Consider the following 25357-nt stretch of genomic DNA (forward strand, 5'->3'; position numbering starts at 1 on the left):
ACACTGGCTTAGTAGAAAAACTCAACTGATAATAGAAATAACATATAGAAGGTAGCATGAGCTGACATTTACAAATAAATGATACGGCTGAGCCCAGGAGATTGTAAATCATATAATAATGTACAAAAGAAAGAGAAAAAAAAAAAGTACTCAGCTGCAGAGGGTAACTGTAATGGTATTATTTTGCTCGTGCAATTACACATGATTGGGACACGATATGAGTTAAGACGTGAGCAATCCAAAGATATTCCCCTGGTGACAGTTAAATGTAATTTGTAATGGAACAACCACCGTCCTCCTGTTGAGACTTCAGACCGTAAAGTGTGTGTTGCAGGGTCATTAGCTTTGGTGGCCAGCAGGTCCAGCAGACTCCCTGAATGAATAGAAGCTAAGAGATAAGAATGCCTTAATCTGTCAGTAAATCTTCGGGACAATACGCCAGCTCAACATGACCCTAAATCCCTCAGCGCTCAGGATTGCAGGCTAGCCTCTGGTGGAGACTGCGTGCTACTTGCTGGCTACACAGGAAGTCTTTGTTAAAGCTGTCAGCACAGGAGGGAAGTGCACAGTAAATCCACACAAACAACTGACACAGGTTATTGCAGCTGTTCTGAAGTTGTGGGCTTTGGATAATCAGTGGAATAGATAGCAATTCAACATGGGCCGATACTAAACATTTTGAAATCTGTATTGATATTAAGAACATTAACGATACTAACATATATCATCACGATACATGCACAGCTTTTCTAGACTTGATAATGATGCTTTTCAGTCAGCTTACCTTAACTTTACTATCCATTGTATGCATTTAACACTACAATCTATTGGAGTGTAGACGAACAATGACAGTGAGTGTTTATTAGAGCAACACAGGAGTCGGAATAAAAGCAGAGTTACTTACAGCCCCTTTAAAATCCCTTGTAAATCAGTTTTAGGGGAAAGGTTTTCCATGAAATACCAGTCGAGGTTTGTCTCGTTTATCTGTATTATATAATTGACAGTCACAATGTGACAGTAGATTCTCATTCGAGGAAAACTTGGGAAATGAAACAAATCATAGAAGAAACCGTGGCTCTTCAAGCTAAACACAAACCCTCCTTAACAGACTGATTCATTTGGAGTCTTGATAATAAAACCAAAACATACCTCAACTCACTGTGACCCCCAGTTGTCCTTGGACCTTTCTATAGCTGCTGTTTTGACATCACATGGATCAAAGGCGCGAGGCAGAACCATATGGGGTTTAGAGGGATTTGCTGCATCTTGAGCTGATCCCAAATTATGACGAGATCTCTTTAAGCCATTGCTATGTTGTAGGTGTCAGAATGAGGTGTGGGAAAGAAGTGAATTATTCTTCCAAGGAGATCCGATGTGTTGAACCGATATGAGGTTTTACGGTGAGGGAGAAAACCGTTTTGAAACCATGTGGCTGGTTTGAGAAATGATGAACCTCAGTCATTAAAATCAGGAGACCATTAATGGACCAGAAATACAATTAGTAATATAATTACTCATTTTACTTGACTCCATCCAAGCACGAGATGCAAAGCAAATTGGGCAAAAAATTAAATAGCAACCTGTTTGGGAAAAGATTTGTATAATCATTTATTTGTGTCAGAATCAACTGACACCAAAAAATATGTTTGTGGCTTTAAGCAGTCATAATCCACAGGAATAAGATTTGTTCGGTAAGAAATTCCACGAGGCTGAGTGTTTCTCACCTGCCCATAGTCGGTAGCAAAGACGACAACACCGCCGGCACAGGAGGACACAGTGCTGGGAAGGTACTGCTCATCCTCCCGTAACCACACCCGGTCACCCTGCGGACAAAAGAGACAACATCTTCAGGTAAACTGGAGCTGAATGGGTTTCATAAAAGCCAAGATCAGCAGATCCCCAAACAAGCAAGACATGGTTCTTTTAGTAGCACATGTGCAAACCACTCAACACTTTATTCTACATTTGTTCTGAGGACTTCAGTGATTTACAGGTTAAAAGCAGAGGTGGCAGGTTACAGGTTAAGTGTACGAAGAAGATCTTTCAGGTACCTTTCTGTATGGATACTGATCTGTGTTACGGTGAAAAGAGCAAAGCCGAACAAGTCCCAAAATGAAAAGAATGAAATGTTTTAAATTCCATTCCTATATGAATTCCATTCAGTGTTGATTACAAGTCAGCCTATTGAGATTTACTTAAAAAATAAGTTTGTTTCGTCTTAAAAGAGTAAATTAGTTGAATTTGTGTCATGACTGATGATTTAGCATGATGTTACTCACTAACCTAAACGACTCCTTGAAAGCTTATGCGGCTTTAGATTCACTTCTTTGCTAATGACAGAGCAAAAACAGGAGTTGATGTTACTTTGACCTTTCTCTGACCAACAGGAGGATTTCCCTTCACATGAAAGCTGCGTGGTGTCGAGTTTCACGTGTTTCTACCTGCAGCCAGGCCGCCATCGCCCGGGAGGCCTGTAAACCTGCATGTTTATTGATGCATTTCAGTGGCAGAGCCTGAACACACTTTTATACCTGTTGACCTGTCAAGTTTACAGCTTCTGGTTGCTGCAGTGCTTCCCCTGGGCCAACAGCTGTATATTGAATCACTTCAAACACCCCCACACTCACAGTTTGAGTAAAATTAGCAGCAAATATTTGGAGAATTTAGGAAGAGATTCTCAGTTTTAACAGTTTTTTGGAAGACTGCATGATATTAAAACAAAGTAGACATTGCAGATCATCAATCGATACATTTTACAGCCTTCAATTGGAAAGCACGATAAAAACAAACTCCAAGCTCCAAACACTGCTGAAATACGACTGAGGAGAAGAATCAAGGGACCCTTCAAAAGTAGATTTCCCTTGTAATCGCAAAGCCACATGTGCCACTGTTCATTAGCGTGACAGGCTAATGTTAATGGGAAAAACAACGACTGCGTCTTTGTGGGACGCGCATCCCCCCCACCCTCTGAACCAGGCATATGAATGACCTTTGACCTACAAGCCCTTATTCAGACAGAGTCGTCCCAGCGCGGTCAGAGGGGGGCATCTGAGTGGGAAAATAATGTTTGCAGATGAATGGAGGAAAACACACACACACACATATGCACACACAGTAAAGCTCAGGTTTGCAGTGTCAGCAATGGATCAGAGGGGAGCTGTGTGTTGTTCTAAGCCCCTCGCTGCAGAGGGGATTCAGAAGGTATCTCCTTGGGAAATATTAAATGTGACGCTCAGAGCAAACTCTTAAAACACTTCTTTTTTTGATCTCGACCCTGCCACATCATGCTGCAGGGATATGGCACGTTGGCTCTACCTTTGATTAAAAAAAAAGCTGATCTTTCGGTCAAAAATGTATCAAAAATAGTCATTTGTTTTCATTTTTGTTGCACGCACTTTTTGAATGTTCTTATTTAGTAAAAGAGAAAAAAAAACAGGGAGAAACAACAAGAATGTGGCAAAATCATAAGTAGGTTTCATTCGGTGTATACCCTGCCAGGCTCCCAGGATAGTCCTGCTCATTTCAAAAAGAAGTGTTTTATTATTTTACGTTTTTTTTTTAATCAACTTTAAACCAACTAAATTATATCGTCGATACTATAGTGTTTTTGATAACAGAACTTAAAAAAGCTTCCACATACAGTTGCAAATCACTGTATTATTGGACGTTTTATGGGCTTTTTAAGACTTGCACACAAGTAATTGAGACTTAAAGGCTTATAGGGGCAAAACGAGTGGGGAAGTATTAAAGGATTAACAAAACTAGCCTTATCATTTACAATTGCAAGAGCAAGTGTTTGAAATGTACCGTTTCCATGAGAACTGTGCATCTTTTATTGAATATGTTCAAGCTTTGTAATTGTGTTAGTGGTGTTAGGCGAGTTACTATGTATTTGTCTGTACTTTTGATTTCCATATCTTTTGCCACTATTTATACACCATATGTCGTGGATGCAATTAATCATTAATTTTGACAATGTAGGCAAATAGAAAATGGCCTCTGGAGTAGACAGTGGTCAGCGTCGGGCCCTTTGATGCTTCGAAAAGGAGCCACACAAAAGATGATGCTCCATTGTGACGCGCACAAAGAGAAGACGTGTGCTGTTTGCCTGCAGAGGCCATATGGACATTCCTGCTGTGCACCACCAAAGGAATCTGATGCTCCCATCAAGTCTGGGTGAAGAAAAAAAGAAAAAAGAAGGGGAGAGAGGGGTCTCCCTCCTCCCATCGGCACACTTTTCAAGACTCTTTTACCAAAGACCCCCCCAACACACACACACACACACACACACACACACACACACACACACACACACACACACACACACACACACACACACACACACACACACACACACACACACACACACACACACACACACACACACACACACACTGTTTGCTGGCAGCGTGTGTCCCCCACTTTCTCTCTGCTGAGGGAAGAGAAAGAAGCATTCGACAGTGGCACACTATCTTATTGTGCTTTCTCTCCCTCTCTTAATATACTCTGTCCCCCCCTTGCCTGTCTTCTACACACAGACACATGCACACATACATATATATACACACTCACATGCTGACCAACAGAGCTACTGGCCCATTTCTAAACTTGGGATCTGTGCCAAAAGCCTTTGATTCACCTCCTCTCCTTCATTCAGCACCACTGATTGCCTGAACTGTGAACATCAAAAGGTCTCGCTTGTATCTGAGGACCCACACAGCATATCTTAGTTAATGGATGAAAGCTACACTTCTGTTAAAATGAAGAGGAGCTGACAAAACCAGACTCCACTCGAATGGTAAAGCACAAAAAATGCCCTGAAGGCTAATGATGTAAAGGCTCTTAAAATGGAAAAAAAACCACACAAAAAACTGGCACAGCAATAGAAAAAAAAGTTTGGGCTATATGAAATGATTTGCAATCACTTTAGTTTGGTTATAAATCAAATATGGAGACATATCTCTGATGTTCTCATACGGCATCAATAACATAGGTTCAGACAAAAATGTTGGGATAGTGTCTCTTTGGTTCCGACTGAAAAATGTCCATGCTTAATCAAAGATACAGTAAGTACATGATTGTGCACTGATTTTTTCAAATCACCCACCAGTCAGCATGTAAATCTGATGCAACCCAAGTTTGGGAAAAAAAGAAACTGGGAAGTGCATCAAAACAGTCATATAACCTGATATTCCTGACATATTTCAAAAACTAATCACAGCTTTCTGATAAGGCCACCTTAGAACAGAAACTAATGTTGAATAAAGGAGAATACCTACATCTACACCCCCCCCCCAACAAGTACCTTGACATGAAAGGAAGTGCAGCCTTGGAGCAGCTAATGTCAACACGTGACCTTCAAGACGCTTAAGGGTCTCGACTGGGACTGAGAACTGGGGATCAAGGCCCAGCTGTTGCACCACGGAGACCTCTAAACCCCTCATTCCTGTTAAACCTGAGTAAACTCTCTCACACAGCAGACACAGAGGTGTCAGAGTTGGATCGAGCCGAATATTAAGGGTGGGAAAGGAACTGCCAGGGAATTTGCCTAATCTCACATGCTTTCTTATGACAATGCTATTAGTAATAGATAACAAACAAGAGTTAAAAATGTTTCAAGGGCTTAATAAAAGCATGCTTTTTAAACAATCTTCTATAAGCTTTGGTCACAGTCAAAGATGTTAACTCCATGTGTTAATTAACCAGGAAGAAGCTCCTATGTGGCTTTTATCTCCAATCTGACACCTCCTCCCAGCCAGAACCAAAACACCAACACAAACCTCCCGCCCCGAAAGCCTTGGGGGTAAAAATGAAGCAGTGACCCATCTCCTGCGCGTATTTTCCCTGCGCAACCTCGACATGTGTGGCTAATGCTTGCTCTGCGGGGTGCGGGAGGGGGGCAAGCTGGGAGAACGGGGATCTGTTGTGCTGGGAGCGTTCGTACGCCATCAGGGTCGGGAATGAGCAGCTGTCTTGTTGGGAGATTCCACTTCCTCTCCTTTAACAAACCAAGTCTTGTCCTCAACCACAGCCTTCCTCTCTATCAGACTTTTCAATGGGAGCGCCTGTCAAGTTTTCTTCCCCCTCCTATGACTCCTGCTACTGCTGGCATGTCCTCTGAAAAATGACCCACTGCAGGTCTTTGCAGACAATTGGAGATATTTGTTGTGTTCTGAATGTATCAGTCAGCCTTTAGACTCCTGCCACCTTAACTTTAGCTTGTAATGAATGAAAACGCTGCCTTGGACCGACATACAACGTTTCGTTGTACCGTTCTTGCTCCATCAAGGCACTGAACAACACGTTGTGATGAACTTTCACCTCATCCACATCAGTTGTGCAGTAAAACAGGCACATCCCCAACAGCTGCAGTCCTCCATCAGTCTCTGCATCAAACACAAGACATCCCATCACAACCACAGCATTGCTGTAAACCCAGATGCTCATGAACGTTCTCAGGCTTGTGGTGCAAAGACAGTGAATTTATGAGCTAAGATTATGGCTGGGAAAAGACATGGACAGCTAAGTTATCCAAACTTCAATGACAAACATAAAAAAATAAGTCATTTCTGTACTAGATACAAGAAGATGATCAGACAAAACCCTGAAATATGTTGGAGAGAAACTAAAATGTTTGTAAAAATGTATATCTTTCTGCAGCAGGACTTAAATTCATAGCAAGACATAGCACACCTCCATCAATACAATTCAACTTTCTTGAATTGTCACCATTTGATGCAGCACGCCAACACAACAGTAAGTCTCCCACCTGATATTTCCATTCCCACCAGCACAACTGCAAGTTCCCTCTCCGTCAGTGGAGCAGAATACCAGCTTCTTGTTTATACAAGCCCCACATGATCATCCCGCCGAATACCTCAAACATCGCACAGACAACAAAGGTTGTGTTTGAAAAGAAAAAGACCATATAGTGGCGACTTTTAAGGAGATACGAAGACAAACATCAGTTCAGAACCTTTCATCTCGTGTTTAAAAGGTACTTGATCTCCACCATCTGGGTGCAGGTGTGCTTGGTGCTTCTACTTCATTTTGATGATGCATGAAACTTAATCAGAAGTGGATCTTATCCCTGCATGTTCAGTTTCTCGCCATTCACTGCTCATAGATGCAAAAGTTACTTATGCAAGGAAATTGTTGCCAAACGTCATGAATAGAGCTCCTCATTCATTCTGTAAACGGACAACAGTGGTACTTTTTGGGGCATTTATTCTGCAAGTCAACATAGCATTTTGAATTATTTATAGTCAGAAGTAGTTTTCCATTAAACGTCAACTGCGCTGACATTGTTTTGACTGAATCCAGGTGGATTTCTTCTAGCTTTTGTGTCATGAGCCAATCACACTTTGAGAACAAACATCATATAAAAGCAAAAGCTGAACTATGTGCAGAAGTTGGAGCTTCAGTTTTTCTATGGGGCAGAATAAAGAGTTTATTAATGCTGCGAAATAAAAGCTACAAGTAGCTGCTCTTCTTATTTTAACCCTTTAAATTCTAATCCTGTCTCCAATGTTTGTGATATCTAGAAAATTATCAAACTAAGATAACAAAATGCACAGAAAGAGGTTTTTTCCCCCATAAATTAGTCATTACAGAGGCCATAGGAGTTTCTGCGTTATGTCCAATCATCAGACAAAAGTCACTCAGATGTCACACTATAATGACATGAGCTGGTCTGTGCTTTCAAAACACCAATTCTACAGCCACAATATCTAAGTATAGACACTTAATGTAGTAGTGAGATTAAATCTAGACCAGACCAGTACACATTTACATCATGGAGGCCAAACACACTTTTATCGTGTATCCGTTCTGCAGGTCCTGATGTTTATCCGCAGGTTGTGGCTGTCGCTTTGGGCCGGATCAACACTTTTGTTTTGTTTTGGCCTTCACAACAAAAATTCCAACCGACTGACTGGCTGAGCTAATTATTAGCTTTTTATGACCGAGGTTAAAGTGACTAACCGTCCACTCCCGTGATTGCCATGTGTATATTTGAAACCTGTCTCACTCTCATCAACAGCCAATAGGAAGCAAGAAGACAGATGTGTTTTTGGTTTAAGAGCATTTTGTGTCGTACAGATCATTTTTCTGAAAGTGCTCCTGCTTGAATTGACCAATGACAACTGTGGAGTCTGAAGAGACATTTTCTGGCTTCAACAATCTGCCGAGTCTATGAAGAAACATGTACATTTATCTGTTGTTTTAGAACTAAATTTACCTCTAATTGTGCGAGAGATTTTGCAAGAATAGCAAAAGAATTTGGATTTTAAGGGCAAAGAGAAGAGTAAATACATTCGGTGTGCTCCCCTGTGATGATGGTGATTGACAACACAATAGGAACAATACACACACTGGTGTTTAGTGGGAAACTGCCGTCTGGAAAATGCAGTCAGGATGGAAGTCCACGAGTGCAAATTGACCTTGAACCTTTGCCAGCATGTGGGCGCAGACCAATCACCTCACAAAGCTTTTGTGGCGTACCAATCAACACAAGTTCAGCAGCACAAATTATTTAGATTTGAAAGCCCGGACACAGAGTGCAGGCAGTGGATTGTGGGAACTGGTTATCTTGCTATGTTGACTTTTCTGAGTCTGGGAAAGCTCGTCTTTTACACACACATGCAAGCACGCACGCGCACACGCACACACGCACGGACGCACACACAGACACACAAAACAAACACAGACACAACAATGTATGACTGAATTGAAGTACACAAACACATAAAAGTGAACTCGTTCATCTATTCATCTGACACACAGTTAAAGCAACATGCTCACAATGCCAATGAAACACCACAAATGCAGACGATAACTTATAAAAGACTCCTGTCGCAACTCAAACTGCCCAATTTCAGATTTAAATGTATAGTGGCAAAAGTGAGTTGCCCAGGTTAGGTAGCAGTTTAAAGTTTGAGGGCATCACCAGCAAAATCAGTGAGAGTGTGAACTAGAGCTGCACAATATCAAGTGAACATGTAATAACCTGTGGATTCTTATAATGATGTGATGTTAAATGTATGATGTATATATCATTATGCCTTCATATAAACACCATTCTTCTGAAAAACAGTGCTCTTTTTCTTGCCCCTTTCTTACAGCATCTGGGTTTCCCTCTTGGGAAACTTCAGCAGTTTTTTGCTCGATATATCCTTGGCAATTGTTTTGTTATTTTTTTCTGCTTTTGGCTTCTGCACTGTTGCCACTAAACATGAAATAATTAGCGCTGTTGATAAAAATGTCTTATTTTCCCAATTTCTGTCAATTCTGCACAGGGTTCTGTGAATTCTAATTTAGAGTGGATTAATGATTACTAGAAAACATTTGATGTTTTGTGATGTGTACATTATATTAAGCATGTTTATATTTCCTAGTGGGAGAAAAAACGTTTTTTCTTGAGATGTAGGATGTAGCATAGCTTGGTCAGTTGTTCTGGATAAAATACCTAATCTCCTCCAGTTAATGACGTCTATTGGCGCCTCGATCCACGGTCATTTCACCTCATCTGTTATCGCAGCCTTTATTTTCCATCTGCCTTTACTTCAGCTTACACTTATTAAATTCCAGACCTTAATGCACCTTAATTGGATGTTGCATACCGCTTAACCACCCAGCGCTGTGAGCGTTGCCATGTATTACCCTCTGCAGAGTGCTGGTATTCATGCTACATGACATGTAATTTTCTTCAGAGGGGAAAGGAAGATTTTCCAAACTGTAATGGAGTGTGAGCAGAGGGAGATGTTTTTTGTAAAATAAAAAACAACAACAACAAAAAACACCACACAACTGATGTGATACGGATATTAGTTGATCTATAGAGCTTGTGTGTTGTCAAGAAAAACATGTTATATTAAGTGTAATAAAGACAGCTGAGATGAAGGACTGGCAGCGAACCTCAAAGTTACTAAACTCTTGCAGAAGGATTTTCCCCATTGGATTGGTGCTGAAAATGAGATTAAAATGTTTAGTTATTCTATAGAGTCCTTCTGCAAAAGCGCTATCAACTAACAATGTTGCAAAGATTGAACACGGAAGACTTGTTGTTCCAGCCTTCCTTATTGATTCAGGGAGTCACTTGTAAATAACTCTCATCTATACATTGGTAAAGTTTCAAATATCTAATTTTGAAATTTCAATTATTTGGTTGGCTCACGGCACAAAACATTAAGATCATGAGGAAAACAATTAGCCGGCCTTGTAAACAGATTTCATTACAGAAATGTGTCGAAATACGAGATCACTTCACATCCTGAAGAAAAACGCTAAAATATTACAACTCATTCAAAATCCAGTGAAACCGTGATTATGCGTTGTGAGTGGTTTGGTGCAGCAAATGCATAGCGTTGTGTATAAAAGGGTGTTTTTATTAGTTGTTTTGGAATGCTTGCTTCATGTGGCATTTCGCCATTGATGTTTGCCACCTTCCTTGGCCTCTCCATAGCAATCAGCCGATAACAGTAATTTCCACCAGAACCAGCAACAGCACCAGTTACAGTCATTGCAAACCTGGACCATGATTAACCTGGCGTGGATATCACATTTATGATCCACGTATTGGAATTCACCAAAGTTTTAGACTAGATTTCCTTCTTCATACAAGCCTCTATCTGCATCAGGGCTTGGGACTGCCACTAATGCTACACCGGCGAGATTTAGACATTTTATATTGCTAATTCTGGGAGCGGAACCAAGTCCTCAGAGTTCCCATACAGACATGCAAACCCCGCCATCAAAATGAGTCCAGCATGTTAGGCTGATCTAAAGGCCACAGGGTCATAAAAACACAAAGGGAGAAGATTTACTCTTCAATATAACGTAGAGCAGCCAGCCTGCCTCTCGTCTGAAGCTCCTTGTTTTGGCTGCGGTACAACAGAACCAAATCATAGTCTAATCACACACGCTGAGAAACAGAAAAAAAAATTGTTCCAGCTTTTCTGATGGAAACTTTAATGTGAAACACGGCTGTTCACTGTTTTAGTGTTGAATGAAACCATGTGTTTAAAAGGGGCTCTGCAGCCACATCCGGATTATTCTTAGCATTTCTTTTTAAATCCAGTGGAAGATGTTTTTGTTGTTGCATCAAAGCCTGATGGTGATCAAGTTTCAATCAGTTTTGATGAAAATAACTTGCATATCATCCCAAATAAAATACATTTCATTTCAGTAGTTTTTCCAGAGAAAGACGTGACATTTCTGTCATTTGATTCAAAGTTGGATCCTTTCGTCTCCGCCAACCTACTGCATGTATGAAATAAATGGGGAAAAAAAGCTTCAGTAGGCACTCACAAGGCTTTTCAGTGTTTATAGGAAGAATAAAACAAACTACTGCACTGCAGTCTTTCGTTGGGTCAATTGCTTATGAGAGGACTGCTGACGATGATAGACGAAGAAGAACTGTGGTTGTCGCACTTGGATACAAACAGTGTACACCCACATGTGAACGCAATGAGTCTGCACACAGACGTACATGCTGTAGATGATCCGTGACTAATTGCTATCACATGAACATGTAAAGTAGCTGCCTGGAGAAACACAGGGACTGAACTGACTTTAAAGTGTCCATGGATTGCAATGATGGGACTACAGGTTTTTTTTTCCTTCCTGTCAGTCTCCGGGTTTTCTTGCTATCCACTAAACTTTTGCAAACATATCCTTCTTTACATGAAGCCATGAGTTATGATGCAACATTATTTAGCTGAATCTTCTTTCTTGATTTCTTTACATCGTTTTAATGCCAATATTTTGTTTTCTTTCCTGTTTACATACATACTTTTCAGTACCTGAACACAAAACGACATGCAAAAGTCATAGTTTGATGAATGTGTTGGCACACAAGACATTACTGCAATGGAACTAAAGATTGAATAGATGGATAATACTGCATGGATAAGTCTTAAAAGCTACAGATTTACAGCAAATAAACATGTACTAAGTTACTTTTGTTCCAGAGTGTAATGGTCTTTCTGCAGTTCCAGTAAAGGAAGTGTGAAATGTCTACACTACAGTATATGCTTTCTTTTATTTTGTGGAAACACTGCAAATGTACATTATTCATAACCCGTGGTGTGGTATTGCATGAATTGGCATCATAAATGAAGTATACTTTATTGCAAAGTTACAACGTCTCAAGACAAAACCTATGAATCAAGCTAAAATGAATGCACAATTCATCTTGCTGCTTGTGCTCGATATAACTCTGTATACTGTCGCAGCTCAAATTCCCTATTCCACCTTACCTCACCATAATGGGTACTTGGATTTCTTTGCAAAGCTCACTATATAATGTATGATAAATGATTTATTATTTGGCTAAATTGTACACTATGGCACTAAATATGCTGCAACAAAGAGGGCACAGAACTGCAGTACCTCTGAGATTAGATCCTCGCTGAAACGCCTTTGTCTGAATTACATTTGCTCAGCTGCTGTGGGTCACCGCAGTGAAAAAAGCTAAACCACTATGCCAGGAAATGTGAAAGTAAAATAACATATTATGCCGAAAGCTGACGTTGCATTCCAAAAAAAAACAAAATAGTTAATAACGTCAGTTACTGTTTTTATACTACTGTTTTAACTATTGAGATGTCTCTCAATAGTTTTAGTTATAATGGTTGATGCAACCTGAGATGATAGATGGATGTTAAACTCGAAACTGTTAGATCTACGATATAAAAGCCATATGAACCACTTCCATTCAGCAGACAGATTTACAACTGTAACAACCTGAAACTTTTTAGACTTACTGACACCAGCACAAGTACACAACTGTATGAACAAAGTGCAAATAAAGCAACATGCTGGAGAAAATTCTGACTGACCATTCAGCATGTGTTCTCTGAGGAACATCAGCTCAATATTACTCGTGTGCCTGAGAAACCGTAAGCATTCATCCTCAACCTCCAACCTTCACTGACCACAGGATCAACTTATAGCAAGCTTCTCTTCTCCTTCACCTAATTTAGAAATGACATCACCATCAGCCCAGCGGCTCTGTGGTTGGAATATTTTTAGAGTTCAGACTCGGCTTGGAGATGGTCAACGTTTAGAGAAGGAGTATGTGGTTTTGAATTTTCTTTGTTTTGTTTTTTTTCTCCCTTGAGGCGAGGTGAGTGGGAGTTCACACAGGGACAATCGACTCAGACCAAGACTTCTCAGCCAGAAACAAGCTACATTTAACACACAATCAACTTGTTGCTAAGGGCGGTAAAATAATTTACACTTTTTCCTCCACTTTGTATATGTTTCTCCTATCCACAGCCCACTTATAAAACAGCTCCTAAATTCAACCATAATCCAGCCAAAGAGTCGCAAAACACTTGGCACAAAGTCATTATGGAAAAGGTGGAGTAAAACTTCAAAATGCAGAGTCAAAAACAATGTAATTGTGTAGCAATGCTACAACTTCTTTCAATTTCAGTATTTTCCAAGTAGGGATTACCAAAGCAGATCATCATCTCCTTATTTTTCAATCAAAGCAGAGACTTTGTCTCTCTCACCATCCTACCAAACAGTTCAACATGAGCTGAGCCACTGATGCACTCAGTTTTAACCCTCTCAGTCCCTGTGTGAATATGAACATCCTCATCTTTGCCAGTTCACACTGCCTCTCCATTCTGTAACACAAGAATGTTGATTCTAAAAATGCAAAGTTACAACACAAGACTTATTTATCATGTTCTACCACACAAGTGATCCATTCTGAAAACACTGAGCAGAGTAGAAAGTATAACCAACAACTCACTTACACGCCGACACTTAAAGTCAAACTCGTGTCTTGAGTTTAACTAACAAGGAGGTCATTAGATAAAAAGCAGGGATATTATTGCAGTAAAAGGCAAATGACGTTCACTTATAAAGCAGGATTTCATTACTTTTTAAATCAAAGCACACAGTTAGACATTGCATGGCAATGGTTGGAATGCATAGTCACTCAAGGGCACTTTGGAGCATTGTATTTTTATATGAGCCGCTCGGAGTGAGATTGTACCTCAAAAGCTTCAACTGTGAGGTTTTCATTTTGCTCAGAAAACACTAGGAATAGTTATTTCAGATCACATGTGACATTTTAAACATTGTTTTCTTAAAAGCCTGGCAATTGTCAGAAACAAACATGTTAACTGGAAAAATTAGGGAATAAAGATGGATGTTCAATAATATAATAACAGCATGTTTATAAAATAGTTTAGACCATGTGTTTGATTTAGAAATACTTTAAATGATCTTTGTACTCTATTTCACTGAGATCTATTCTCTGCTGGGTTCACTGTGTGCTATGACATTAAAAACCTCCAGCAGGATATTAAGATATAATTCCAGTTGTCCCGTTTTTCCGTTTTACATCGAGTCGCTGTGCGAAATACAAAATCAATATGGTATAACAGTCAAGGACAGGAAGAACAGAAATAAAAAGCAACATGAAAAATAAAACAAGCAAAGCAAAAGCTTCCACAGGTTTCATTAAGGTTTAAAGTAGTTTCAATCACTCTGATAAGCGCCTCATAAATGTCCTGAGCCACTGCAATTAAAGACAAACAAGAGCCCGAAAGAAATTGAACCACATAGAACACCTGGTAGATATGAATTATTAACAGGGTAGTTGTGAGAGAGGCCACAGGTCAGATCATGAAGCACACTATGGTGTCAGAGTGGGTGTGAGCAGAGGTGTTGACTGGAGACCGCAGAGGAAGCAGCTGCTCATCAGCACGTTGTCCTCCTGTCACCGTCAGGGTTATCAAGACATGCAGTACAAGCAAAAAGACAAAAGAGCGAGCGTATCCAGCCAGCTGATGAAGCCAGAGCGGACTAAGAATATTTCAAATAAAAAGTCGGCTCACTCAAATTACAAATACACATTTTCTGAAAATGAAACTACAGACGACACGTTCCCACTATGTACACAAATCTTCAGAGATGTAAAGTTTTGGGATATGAAGCTCCCAGTGTTCCTCCTCAGCTGCTTAGTGGATAATTAAAAGGCATTTCACTGAAGACCTGGAGAGCAGCTGTAGGGTGGATCCATGCGAGATTGCAGCTGACTTCGGAGAGACTGGAAACCTCTTTTGGTTGAATGGCGATCAAACCGCCAAGGGGGGTGGGGGTTCTCTAGGAGCTCCAAGAAGAGCTGAGGGCAAGAAATAGTCATGGGCTGGGCTGGGCACCGGAAATAAGACAGAGAGCAGGGCCAGAGAGAAATCTTGTAGTCATCGTGAAATGTGTGTGTCAGCAAATACACACACACAGTTGCAAATGAAATGTACAGCTGTTTGAGTGACCGTTTATTGTGCTTGTCATTTAGGAGTCTAAGATCCTTTTAAAACGTTGGGAGAAAATATAGATCCAGAGGTTAGAGAAGCAAGCTTGGGTTCCAATCCCACTGCCTAAAAGGTTATCCCTGTGGTTGTAACCATGGGTGGTTTAAGGCCGAGCACCTAACGTCTCTCATCAGTGTTTCTTTTTGCTTTAAAGTGGAAGTAAATCTTGGTTTTTGCTTTGTTTACAGTTTAAGCACTTTGAGATTTACTAATGTAAAGTGCAATACAAAGAAAATACATTATTATTATTATTACCATTATTAGTATTATTATTATTATTATTAATAGTAGTAGTATTATTAGTTGTCAGATTACCAGCAAACAGCTGGTGTGGAAGAGAGAAGTCGCTGCAGCTCAGACGACAGCTGAAGTTTGACATTAATCATCAGCTGGACACACGTTTACTTGGCCTGCCTCATTTGTCTTATTACTACCACACTGTCTAGAATGCAAAGTTCAATTGCAGGATATGTAAATCTAGACATCTTGTGGCAGTGAATTTTAATTACTCTGCCGACAGGTTAGTAGACAATTCAGATTTGTGTGTTGTGACTTAAATAACAGTTATCTCTCATTGCAGCACAGTCATTATTCTAAGACATTTACTTACTCATCTCCCGTCTGCAGGTGAATGCCGTCCAACTGGCGATCATCTATCACTCTTACAAGCCTGAAAATCATCCCATGTGGCATTTGCACGTTGACGTGTTCAGCTGGAGTCGCAGCAAATGAGGCATTGAGGAATTCTGCAGTTGCTGTCAGCCCATCACTGTAAAATAATAATACTGCAGGTCCAGATGAGCTTCCACAACTTTATGTTATTCTTTTTCCACTAGAAATCCGGTCACTCATTCATCCATTAAAAAAAATGCTTGTGGCCACCTAAATGTCTGAACATGTTAGGTTGAAGTCTTCCTGGAAGAATTTGTAAGATTTAGTGATGAAACTTGGCTGACTCAGCCAGGCGTGTGAGGTTGAACCGTCTGATGGCGGGAGAGCCACAACCAGCTCGACAAGATCAAAAAAAAGAAGAGACTTCAGCTTTTTGTTATTATTGTGTGTCAAACTCCAATGCGACTGTGATGGGTTCTATTTAGGTTCCCAGAGCATCTTCCTATAATTTACACTCTTCATTTTAATACTTGTGAGACAAGCATAAACATGCATTAGGGGCTTTCATAAGCTGAATTTATAAGCATCATTGTACAAAGTGCTTTTGAATCATTAAATCGCTCAAGTCTTTCTGTGTGAAAATGACAACAGAGGCTTCTCAACAGACCACTTTGGATTTGCTTTATATGTTATGTGAATGACACCAATGAAACCTAAATTAATTAACAAATCTTCAAGTTACTACTTTAAAAGAAGACATGTTGTAAAACTATTGCTGTAAATGTCAAACACCAAGCATGAAAATCTTTGTTGCAATTTTTTATAATGTTTTTGGGGCTGATCATGAGACCCTCAATAATTCACAATCTTGGTCATTTCATATCATAGTTGCACTTATTTTCAAGCCTTCTTTTAAGGCGTTGTTGTCAATCACAGTAAAACAAAAATGGTCAGATAGAAAGTGTTTGATGGGGGACAAGAAACATTTCTCTTCTTAGCAAAAACTGAATCCTAGAGTTTTACTTCTGCATCATAACAACCCTACATGAGCAAACCAATTGAAAGCGTGATCGCGTATGAAAATTAATTGCATTGTAAAAGGAAGATTTCCTTTTGGTTCCATTGCTTCTGTATTTTATGTTACAATGCCATTGTCGTCTCCAGTTCCATCAGCAAACAACCCCTTGAAATATTTATCTATGAGAGCCTTTTCATGAAAACATGATGACAGAAAGTAATTGTTTCCTTGCACTTCCTGCGTGCTGCTGATGAGTATTTGAGTCACGCGGCCTCATTAACCAGTCAATAGCCATCATTATGTTATTCTGGTAACCCGCTCCATCAACTAACAGTTGATTCATTTCATGACGTGCATTGATGAGGCTGCTATTTATGACTCATTTGTTCAGTGTTCATGGTAAAACTACTGACTATCGAGAAATGGATAAAGTCCTCATGACACGGTACTGTCTTTTTGGTGCTAGACTATACGTAAATACATTTTGTCTCACACTTTATGGACCATGCTGTAAAAAAACAAAAACAAACAAAAAAAGAAGCAGAAAATTGCACAAGTGATGGATTTGCTTGGTCACTGAACTTTTACCAAGAAGCTCTGAGCACGTCAATAAATAGAAAATTAATAAACAGGGAATGGACCCATGCTAAGTAGTGCAAGCACACCATATATTTAACTCACACTAGTATTGAAATGCCTATACAAGTCTATTCAACGAGTAAACAAAGACAATAACACTTTTCTAAGCTCAGATGTGGAAATGTTGGAATGCCAGCTCCAGAATACTCGATGAAGGTCGGCGAGTTTGGGTTTGAGGAGCGACTGATGGACAAAACAGGTGTTTTGTATTGAAAGCATTTACTATGCTTTTTCCAGAGGAAATGCAGTTAAAGGCTACTTCCAGCCGGGCTACATGCTCCTCAGCCAATTGCAAAACACAGCAGATGTGCAGTTCAGGCACTTAGTATAGAGCACTGAAACTGATTGTACAACTTACATTAATCCATCTTCTATACCACGTTATCCAACTATCAAGGGTTGCTGGAGTTGATCCCAGCTGAGTATGGGCAATGGCAAACTACAGCTTCACCCGGTCCGATCACAAAGAAATTAGACATTCGCACACAACTTACAATAACTAATCTGAAACTAATATTTTTGACTGAGGAAAGAACCCACAGTACTCTGAGAAAACCCACAAACAGACAAGGAGAACATAAAATATCACAATGCAACAAACAATGACTGAATTCGAAAATATTGAGAAACAGACAGCTGGCTCATTTAGTGACCATCAGCAGCCATGTCTCCACAACAAATATTGTTTTCACGTAATGAAGATTCACCGCTCTGTGAAATCCTTCAACTATAACTGTGGTTTATCTAATTGTTTAGAGTCAGCACAAATCTCCATCCTTCTCTGTGGCACCACTGAACTGATCATTTCCTTGCTCCATATTAAGACATGAACAACATGATGAGATTAAATGATAGAAACAAGATGAGAAACAACAAAATATTAGAGTGAAGATTTTTCAACAATAGGTCTCCTATGGTGGGTTGTAGGCTTGTCCTCTCTGGTCCTCACAGTGTTGGAGAGCAATAGTGACGATAATAAATACAGTAGGGAAAAAAAAACGGTTTTCAATCAGGTGTCATTTCAGGTGCACCCTCTTAACCAAAAAAAAAATAAACTAATTCCAAAATTTCAGTCTGCTGAGAGCATTCAGCAGACTAAAACAGCTTCATGTTTTTCTTTCAGCAGGTCCAAGACTCACAGTGCCGTGCGGCCACCTGCACACCCCCATTTCTGCACATTCACTTTTTCTTCGGCTGATTTTCTTTGAAACCCGCTCACTATTTAATGCCAACACCTGGTGGCTGGCGCTGCTACAGAAGACTGAGAAAACATGCTCATTTCACTGCAGCCACATGAAACAACAAGAGGGCTTTAAAAAAAAAAGACTTTTAACCCCCCTACTAGAACATAAATACACTTATCCTGTGCAGGCAAAAATAATGTACGTGTTCAAAGGAGATTTGAAGAAGCCCCTTTGAAAAGCAGCAGCTTTGAAGTGAAGAAATTTCAACTTGATTTTCCTGTTTGGATTCATGTCTTTGTCAACCGTCTTCCTGCGAATATTTTTATCCAGGCAGCGGCCATTTTGGGTCATTGTCACATGAGTACATCCAGAGGGCAAGGGAAGGTAGAGATGGTTAGAAAGTAGTTTGCCTTCTCGACCACAGGGCAGGATGTTTTTATATTAAAAAAATACTGTATGCTTTAGCCTGGTGAGAGATAAGTTCCAGATAGTGTTTTAAATGCTAGTAACAGGACAGCCAGAGCAGTTTGATAATGTGAGAGTCACAGCAGTGAATCCAAAGAGCATGAATTGCATTTTGAAAGTAAAAACTCTGCAAAAGTAAAATATACATTCTCCCTCTCTTTTTCCTGAATGAGGAGGCTTTTTCAGGCATTTTTTTGGTTCACAGAACAAAGGGACTGTGAATCCCACAAGCGAAAGCTGTAATCTCAGATATGCTTGCTGGGCAACTTCCTTGTTTTCTCCTCACCGGGTCAAACATGCAACATCCACAGAAAACGGCAATAGGGTTTTGTCTGCCACTTTTGGTCAGGCATTTGTGGGGGCCCTATGTCATCTAAAAAGCACCACAAGTGGGTTATTTGCTGTGTTTTGTTTATGAGAGAATGAGGGTTGTACCCTGTTGTGCTCACGCATCTATGTAGCCTTTAACAGATGGTTTACCACCTCTACCATTTAGCCAATTGGTTGGAATTATGCATACCCATTAATTACTTTACACGGATCATGATTTTTAGACAAGGCATCTGTTTCATATTCATGGTTAAACTTCATGTTGTCACTGATTGTTGTTTCTTTTAGACTCTAAAATGATGCTTAGTGTACATTCATTTCCTATAGTAGAAACAAACAATATACTGAAAGTTGGTTATCAGTTCTGTAGGGATGAAAGACCGAGGGCGTAGTTTGAAAGCTTTGGTGAATTTACACAACAACATTTCGCGTGACAGCACCTAATCCGTTTAAAAAAAAAAAAAGGAGTGTGTTTACACTGCCGCAGCGGACACAGAGACAACGATGTAGTTAGTATGCCGGGCCATGGGAGGGTGACTGTTGCTTGATTTTGTAATGAAACCACACAGACATGTGTACAGAGAAGAATACGCTGTAAACGTGAAGAAAATGGAGAGAACCTAACATCCATATGGACTGATAACGCATCGGATGCTATCAGGGGTGAGTCTCAACTATAAAACTACTGATATGGATGATAAAACTAGAATACTGACTGTGACCAATACCACTGCGGGTTGCCATGTCTGTTTACAAGGGATGGAAAGGGAAGGGAGGGGGAGAGATGCGCACGCGCAGTAACAGGCTCTGTAAGCCTAAGGCAATCTCTGCAGGAGGGAATAGCGTCCGTGAAAGAAACTTTCCACCTTGGAAGCTAGATTAAAAACTTTGCGGATACAGTGCATCTGGACACTGGTGCCGTGTAAAAGGGCCCCCCAAAAGTGAAGAAAATTTTGCGGATACACTCGTATTTGTTGTCGATGCATCTCTGTGGATAGTCTTTCGTTGGACTAGCAGGTCAAACAAACTCCTCAATAACCAATGTTACCCACATTTTCTATCGATCATGTCAGTTGGAAAGGCCATTTTGGGGACTGCTATTATTATCTGGCAGTATTTTCCACAGATTAAATAGACTCAACACTCTCCTGGTTGAATGATCAATGGAAAATAAACAAAAAATAGGAGACATAAATATACAAGAAGAGTTGTTTAAGATGATCACAATGACGCTCTTCATGAAGGATGAAGCATGCAATCCCAGAGTGCCACACTGAGCTCAAGCCAAAAGTTAAATTAACTCACTTTCAGATTTTGAAGGAGTTTGGCAACTTGCTCACTGTGTTTTATTCTAAACTGTAACAACTGAGCACGGCTCTGATTAACCTCTCTGTCTGGCTTCGTCTCCTGGGCACCGGCAGCTGCAGTGAAGCTGGGGATGTTGTTAGACTTAGAGATTCTGAAATCCAGCGTTATGGATGAGAAGGTGGCAAAAAAAAAGACAATACAAATGTTATTCAGCAACAAGTGAAACTCTTGACCGGTTTCGAGTAAGAAATCACACTGTTAGTCATGTTATATGCAGCAAGCTCATCCTAATAAGCCTGTCCTGCAGGGTTAATGCAAATACATCTGCTTGCTGTACCAACATTACAGCGTTTATCCCATCAACCAACATTACAGCGTTTATCCCATCACAAAGACTGAACATCACCTCCATTTATGCATAGTCTTGTTCTGTATATAACCAAGCAAAGTAAACCTTCCAGATTTCACAAAGTCACCCCAGGCCACAGGAAATTGAGCTTTTTATTGAATAAAGCTGTTTTTACTCCCCCCCGTTTAAGAGGTATTGGCTGAATGGTGATCTGTGACGGCCTGTGTGGGCGATGTAATGTACTTTTTTTCTCAATGGAAAAAACAAAATTATGCTAGAACAGATATAAAGACATTTTGAATGGAGTTCATAATCATGAAAGCCCACTCAAAAGTCACTCACAGCCTGAACTGAGTGCAGTGAAGTTCTGACTGGGCCTCGTCTGTGACTCATTAGTCCTCACAAACATGCATGCAAAGCCATTCGTCTCCACAGCTTGCTGAAGCAAACAAGGCAAATCAAACTCAGGTGAGTGGAGCGATTCTGAGCTCCAAGAAAGAAACTGAAGATTGCAGATTCTCCTGAACTTTTTGCAGATGTGCAGCCTAAAGGTCAACAATGACCCAACGTTGAACTAACAGGGTTTAGACGTACTTAGGCTGTGACGGAGGGAAATGACCAAACTTCAATAAAGCCCACCTGACCTACTTTCTTCTCTCTGTCTCTCTCTGAGAGAGAGAGAGAGAGAGAGAGAGAGAGAGAGAGAGAGAGAGAGAGAGAGAGAGAGAGAGAGAGAGAGAGAGAGGGGGTAATTTGTGCACATTTAAGGTACAACTGTGTGAAAGTGAGACAGTTCAAGAAAAGCTTGCACACAGGCAATTACATGCTTTTAAGAGTGTGTTTCCAGAGCGTGTGTGTGTGTGTGTGTGTGTGTGTGTGTGTGTGTGTGTGTGTGTGTGTGTGTGTGTGGCTGGCATTTGGCTCCAGATTTGCCATGTGTTGCCCAGCTGTGGTCGCCTGGCATTGGGTTTTCAGTCTCGTTGCAATGGGAACGGTCAGAATATAAATAATGTCTTCGCCTCACAGTCTTTCTTCTGGGACAAACAACAGACGGCTCGTCACATAGGGGAAAAAAAAACATACTTTACTCTCTGAAACATACAGAAGTTCAGGTTAAGCAGTTACTCACTGTGGCTTGAGAACATCTGCAGACATTTAAAGTGGTAATACATTAAAGGAAAGAAGGGCGGAGGTAGTTTTTAATAATTCTTTAAAAAAGAAAATCTTTTAATTCAGTGTAATAAAAGTTCTTCCAGATGCACAAATAAATGTATTGCATTGATGTTAACTCTGCTTCCGTCTGTCAGCTTGCTGTAATAAAGTTCACTGCAACTTTCAGTCCTTTCCAGTCAGATGAATGCATCATATATCTGTGAAATATGTTTTAAAAATACTTCCATGGTGTTGTCATGGATCTCTCAACTGTGTATCAAAATATGTAATTATACCAATGTTGGAGAGATGGCTATGTGTCGACGACAACAAAGACAATGTTTCAGGTCAAGAATCACTGGGAACCTCATGAAAATAAACTGATTTGGAGTTTAAACTGACAGGAAATAGGAAACAAACCATGTATTCTCCCCTTATATTAAAATAGGGTTGAAAGACCTGATGATGGCTAATAAGAAACGGCAGCAACTATGTAAATAAAGCTTTTAGTTTCTTTGTACTTAGACCTAAAATTTAAACCCAGAGGTTCTGCTATAAATTCTCCCAGTAGTTTCTATATGAATTATCACCCTGTCACTCTATGAAGCCCAAAACAGCAACACTTTGCTTTAAGATGACACAAACTTTGAAAGGATGATTAAGGCACCGTAAATCTGCTCATCACCCGACCAAAACCTAATTTTGAAAAGCAATAGAAATATTTGAACATAAATGGGAATAACATTTACGTTCACTCTACAACTTTTTTGCAGAACTCATGGTTTGGTGCACTAAAAGTTCTATGGCTGTAAAACGTTTCATCTCAACACATATTTCTTTCTTTCTGGAGCAAATAGAGAAAACGAATAGATAAACTGAAAAGCATTCGGCAGTCATATTTTCTGTACACTAATTATCAAAACTCACAGGAAAGCTGTGCATTTAGACCACCTCCTATGTTTACATGTCAGAGGATGTTGAGGAGTCAGGAAACAATGTCCTGGAAAGACTGTGCTTGGTGTCGTTTCTCTTTGACCTTCTCACTTACTGTCCTGCAGACGTCAACATCCAAGCAAGACTGATGATGTTTCGTCAGATTTGGTGATTGAAGCCAGTTGAGCATTGATAATGTTGTAGATTTGTCTGCTCACATATGTTAATAGCCACTTGATGAATCTATGCATTTGCATTAAAGGAAACGCAAAACAAAATATTCAAAATCCTTTTTCTTGGGTATCAAGAAACTAAACAAAGAGGACAAAGTTAAACTCTGCCACTTAAACACAGGATAAATGTTATCTCTGGCTGATAAAGACTGTGAAAGGCAAAAATAACTGTGTTTGATTCAGACTATTGTGTCTGGACTAAGGTTTTTAGATTTTTAAAAAAGAGGCATCTGCATCTAATCTTTACTTAATGTTTCAAAATAGTGTCACCAAGAACTTCTAATGAACAAAAATCATAATAAACTCAAATCTAAGTATAATACAAAAAAGAAAAACTAGAAACTGCACATACCCTTGAAGCTGTCACAACTCAAAAGGTATATAAATCATTGATCACTCAACCTCCACAAACTCTAAATGGACTTCAACAATCATGACTGATGTCGGAAGAGAAACCTTTTTGGCTCTGGAGGAGGAAAAAAAAAAAATCAATCAGCCACAATAAATCAGACCTTTAATGATCCAACTTCTCAACCTTCACTAATAGCACGACTAAAAATAGCCTGATGTGCAACTAAGTACACCAAGTAGTCCTTAGAGTAGAGGGACTACACTCTCACAAGGTAACAGGGTTGCATGAGAAGCAGCTAATTAGTGGAAATGGGATGTTTAGTTTTTTTGGGTTGCGCCTAAGCTGCAGTTCTGTTGTGTTATGCGATGTGTGTTTGTGTGGATGGGGGTTTCCAGGAAGCTGCGTTCAACACAGTGTAGGATCAGATAACCCTCCTCCTACTCGTCTCTCTGAGATTTGATCACAAACAGGGTTGTGTGCATCTGAAATATCCAGGAAGATATGTTAGAATGGCAACAATAAAACACTGAACCCGTCCACATGATTTTAAACCAGCGAGCTTTTTAAACGCTGTATTCTAACCCAATGCTTTCACCGGGCCCCTCTCACTCACATACCTCTCAAGTGGAGACTGTTGACTAAACACTGTTTCAGCTTGACAAGTCTCAAGTCAGAAGAGACGTCCCTAATCATGAGAACATTGTGGCCTAACATATGACCCCAATCATATCGGTTCATGCTTCTGCTTCAAATCATGTGTGTTCGAGCTGTCAGGTTCAGAGGGGGAATAAGTTTGAAGTCTCCCAACCTTGTTTACTGGGCTGATTTTAGAAAAAGAAAAGAATTTACCAAAATCATTGATATATATTAAATATTAAGCAGTTTGCATGAGTTAAAGAAGAACCCTTTCTCCAATTTCATTATAGTGCAATCTTTTTTTTTTTTGGCATCTTGAAAATGACAATGTGAAAAAAACATTCTCACATCAAAAAGGAAAAGACTTTGCAGGTGTAAAATTGCCTTTCAGTATGTACAGATTGCAATTTGTGAAACAAAACCATTAAAAGCAAAAAGACAACCACACAATGTCAAGTTAATACCTCTTTTGTATTAATTTCACTGGCTTGCTAGAACAGGTGAGAGTAAAGTGAAAAAGCATAAATGCTGACATGCCCTGCTAAAAACCAGCCTCTACGATATGCAGATGATTCAGATTATTGCTATGGCACTTTTTCTTCTGACGTGCTTGTGTCAATCAGCAACAAATACTGTCGATTTTCTGGTAAATTGATCATCCCGTCATACAGGAAAAAAAACTCCTAATTACATACATTTTACAGAAACGACGAAGTATAGCTGATAGAACATTCAGTGAAAATATGTTAAAATTATCAAAAGACACAAACTAATCTTGAATTTTGTGTTATTCACAGTGGATAATTAAAAAAAC

At 39.8% G+C, this 25357-nt stretch overlaps 1 protein-coding gene across 1 annotated transcript in view; it reads right to left on the reverse strand.

Annotated features, from left to right (window-relative positions):
• myo10 (myosin X) overlaps positions 1–25357 on the reverse strand; it is a gene marked incomplete at its 5' end in the record, with an annotated part of 103027 nt that overhangs the window by 69742 nt on the left and 7928 nt on the right. Inside the window, one exon of the mRNA XM_080503718.1 lies at positions 1725–1823. Coding sequence (XP_080359844.1) covers positions 1725–1823 — 99 coding nt within the window. The remainder of the gene's footprint in view (positions 1–1724; positions 1824–25357) is intronic.

The sequence above is a fragment of the Blennius ocellaris genome (assembly GCF_963422515.1).
Source record: "Blennius ocellaris genome assembly, chromosome: 10".
Taxonomy (NCBI): domain Eukaryota; kingdom Metazoa; phylum Chordata; class Actinopteri; order Blenniiformes; family Blenniidae; genus Blennius; species Blennius ocellaris.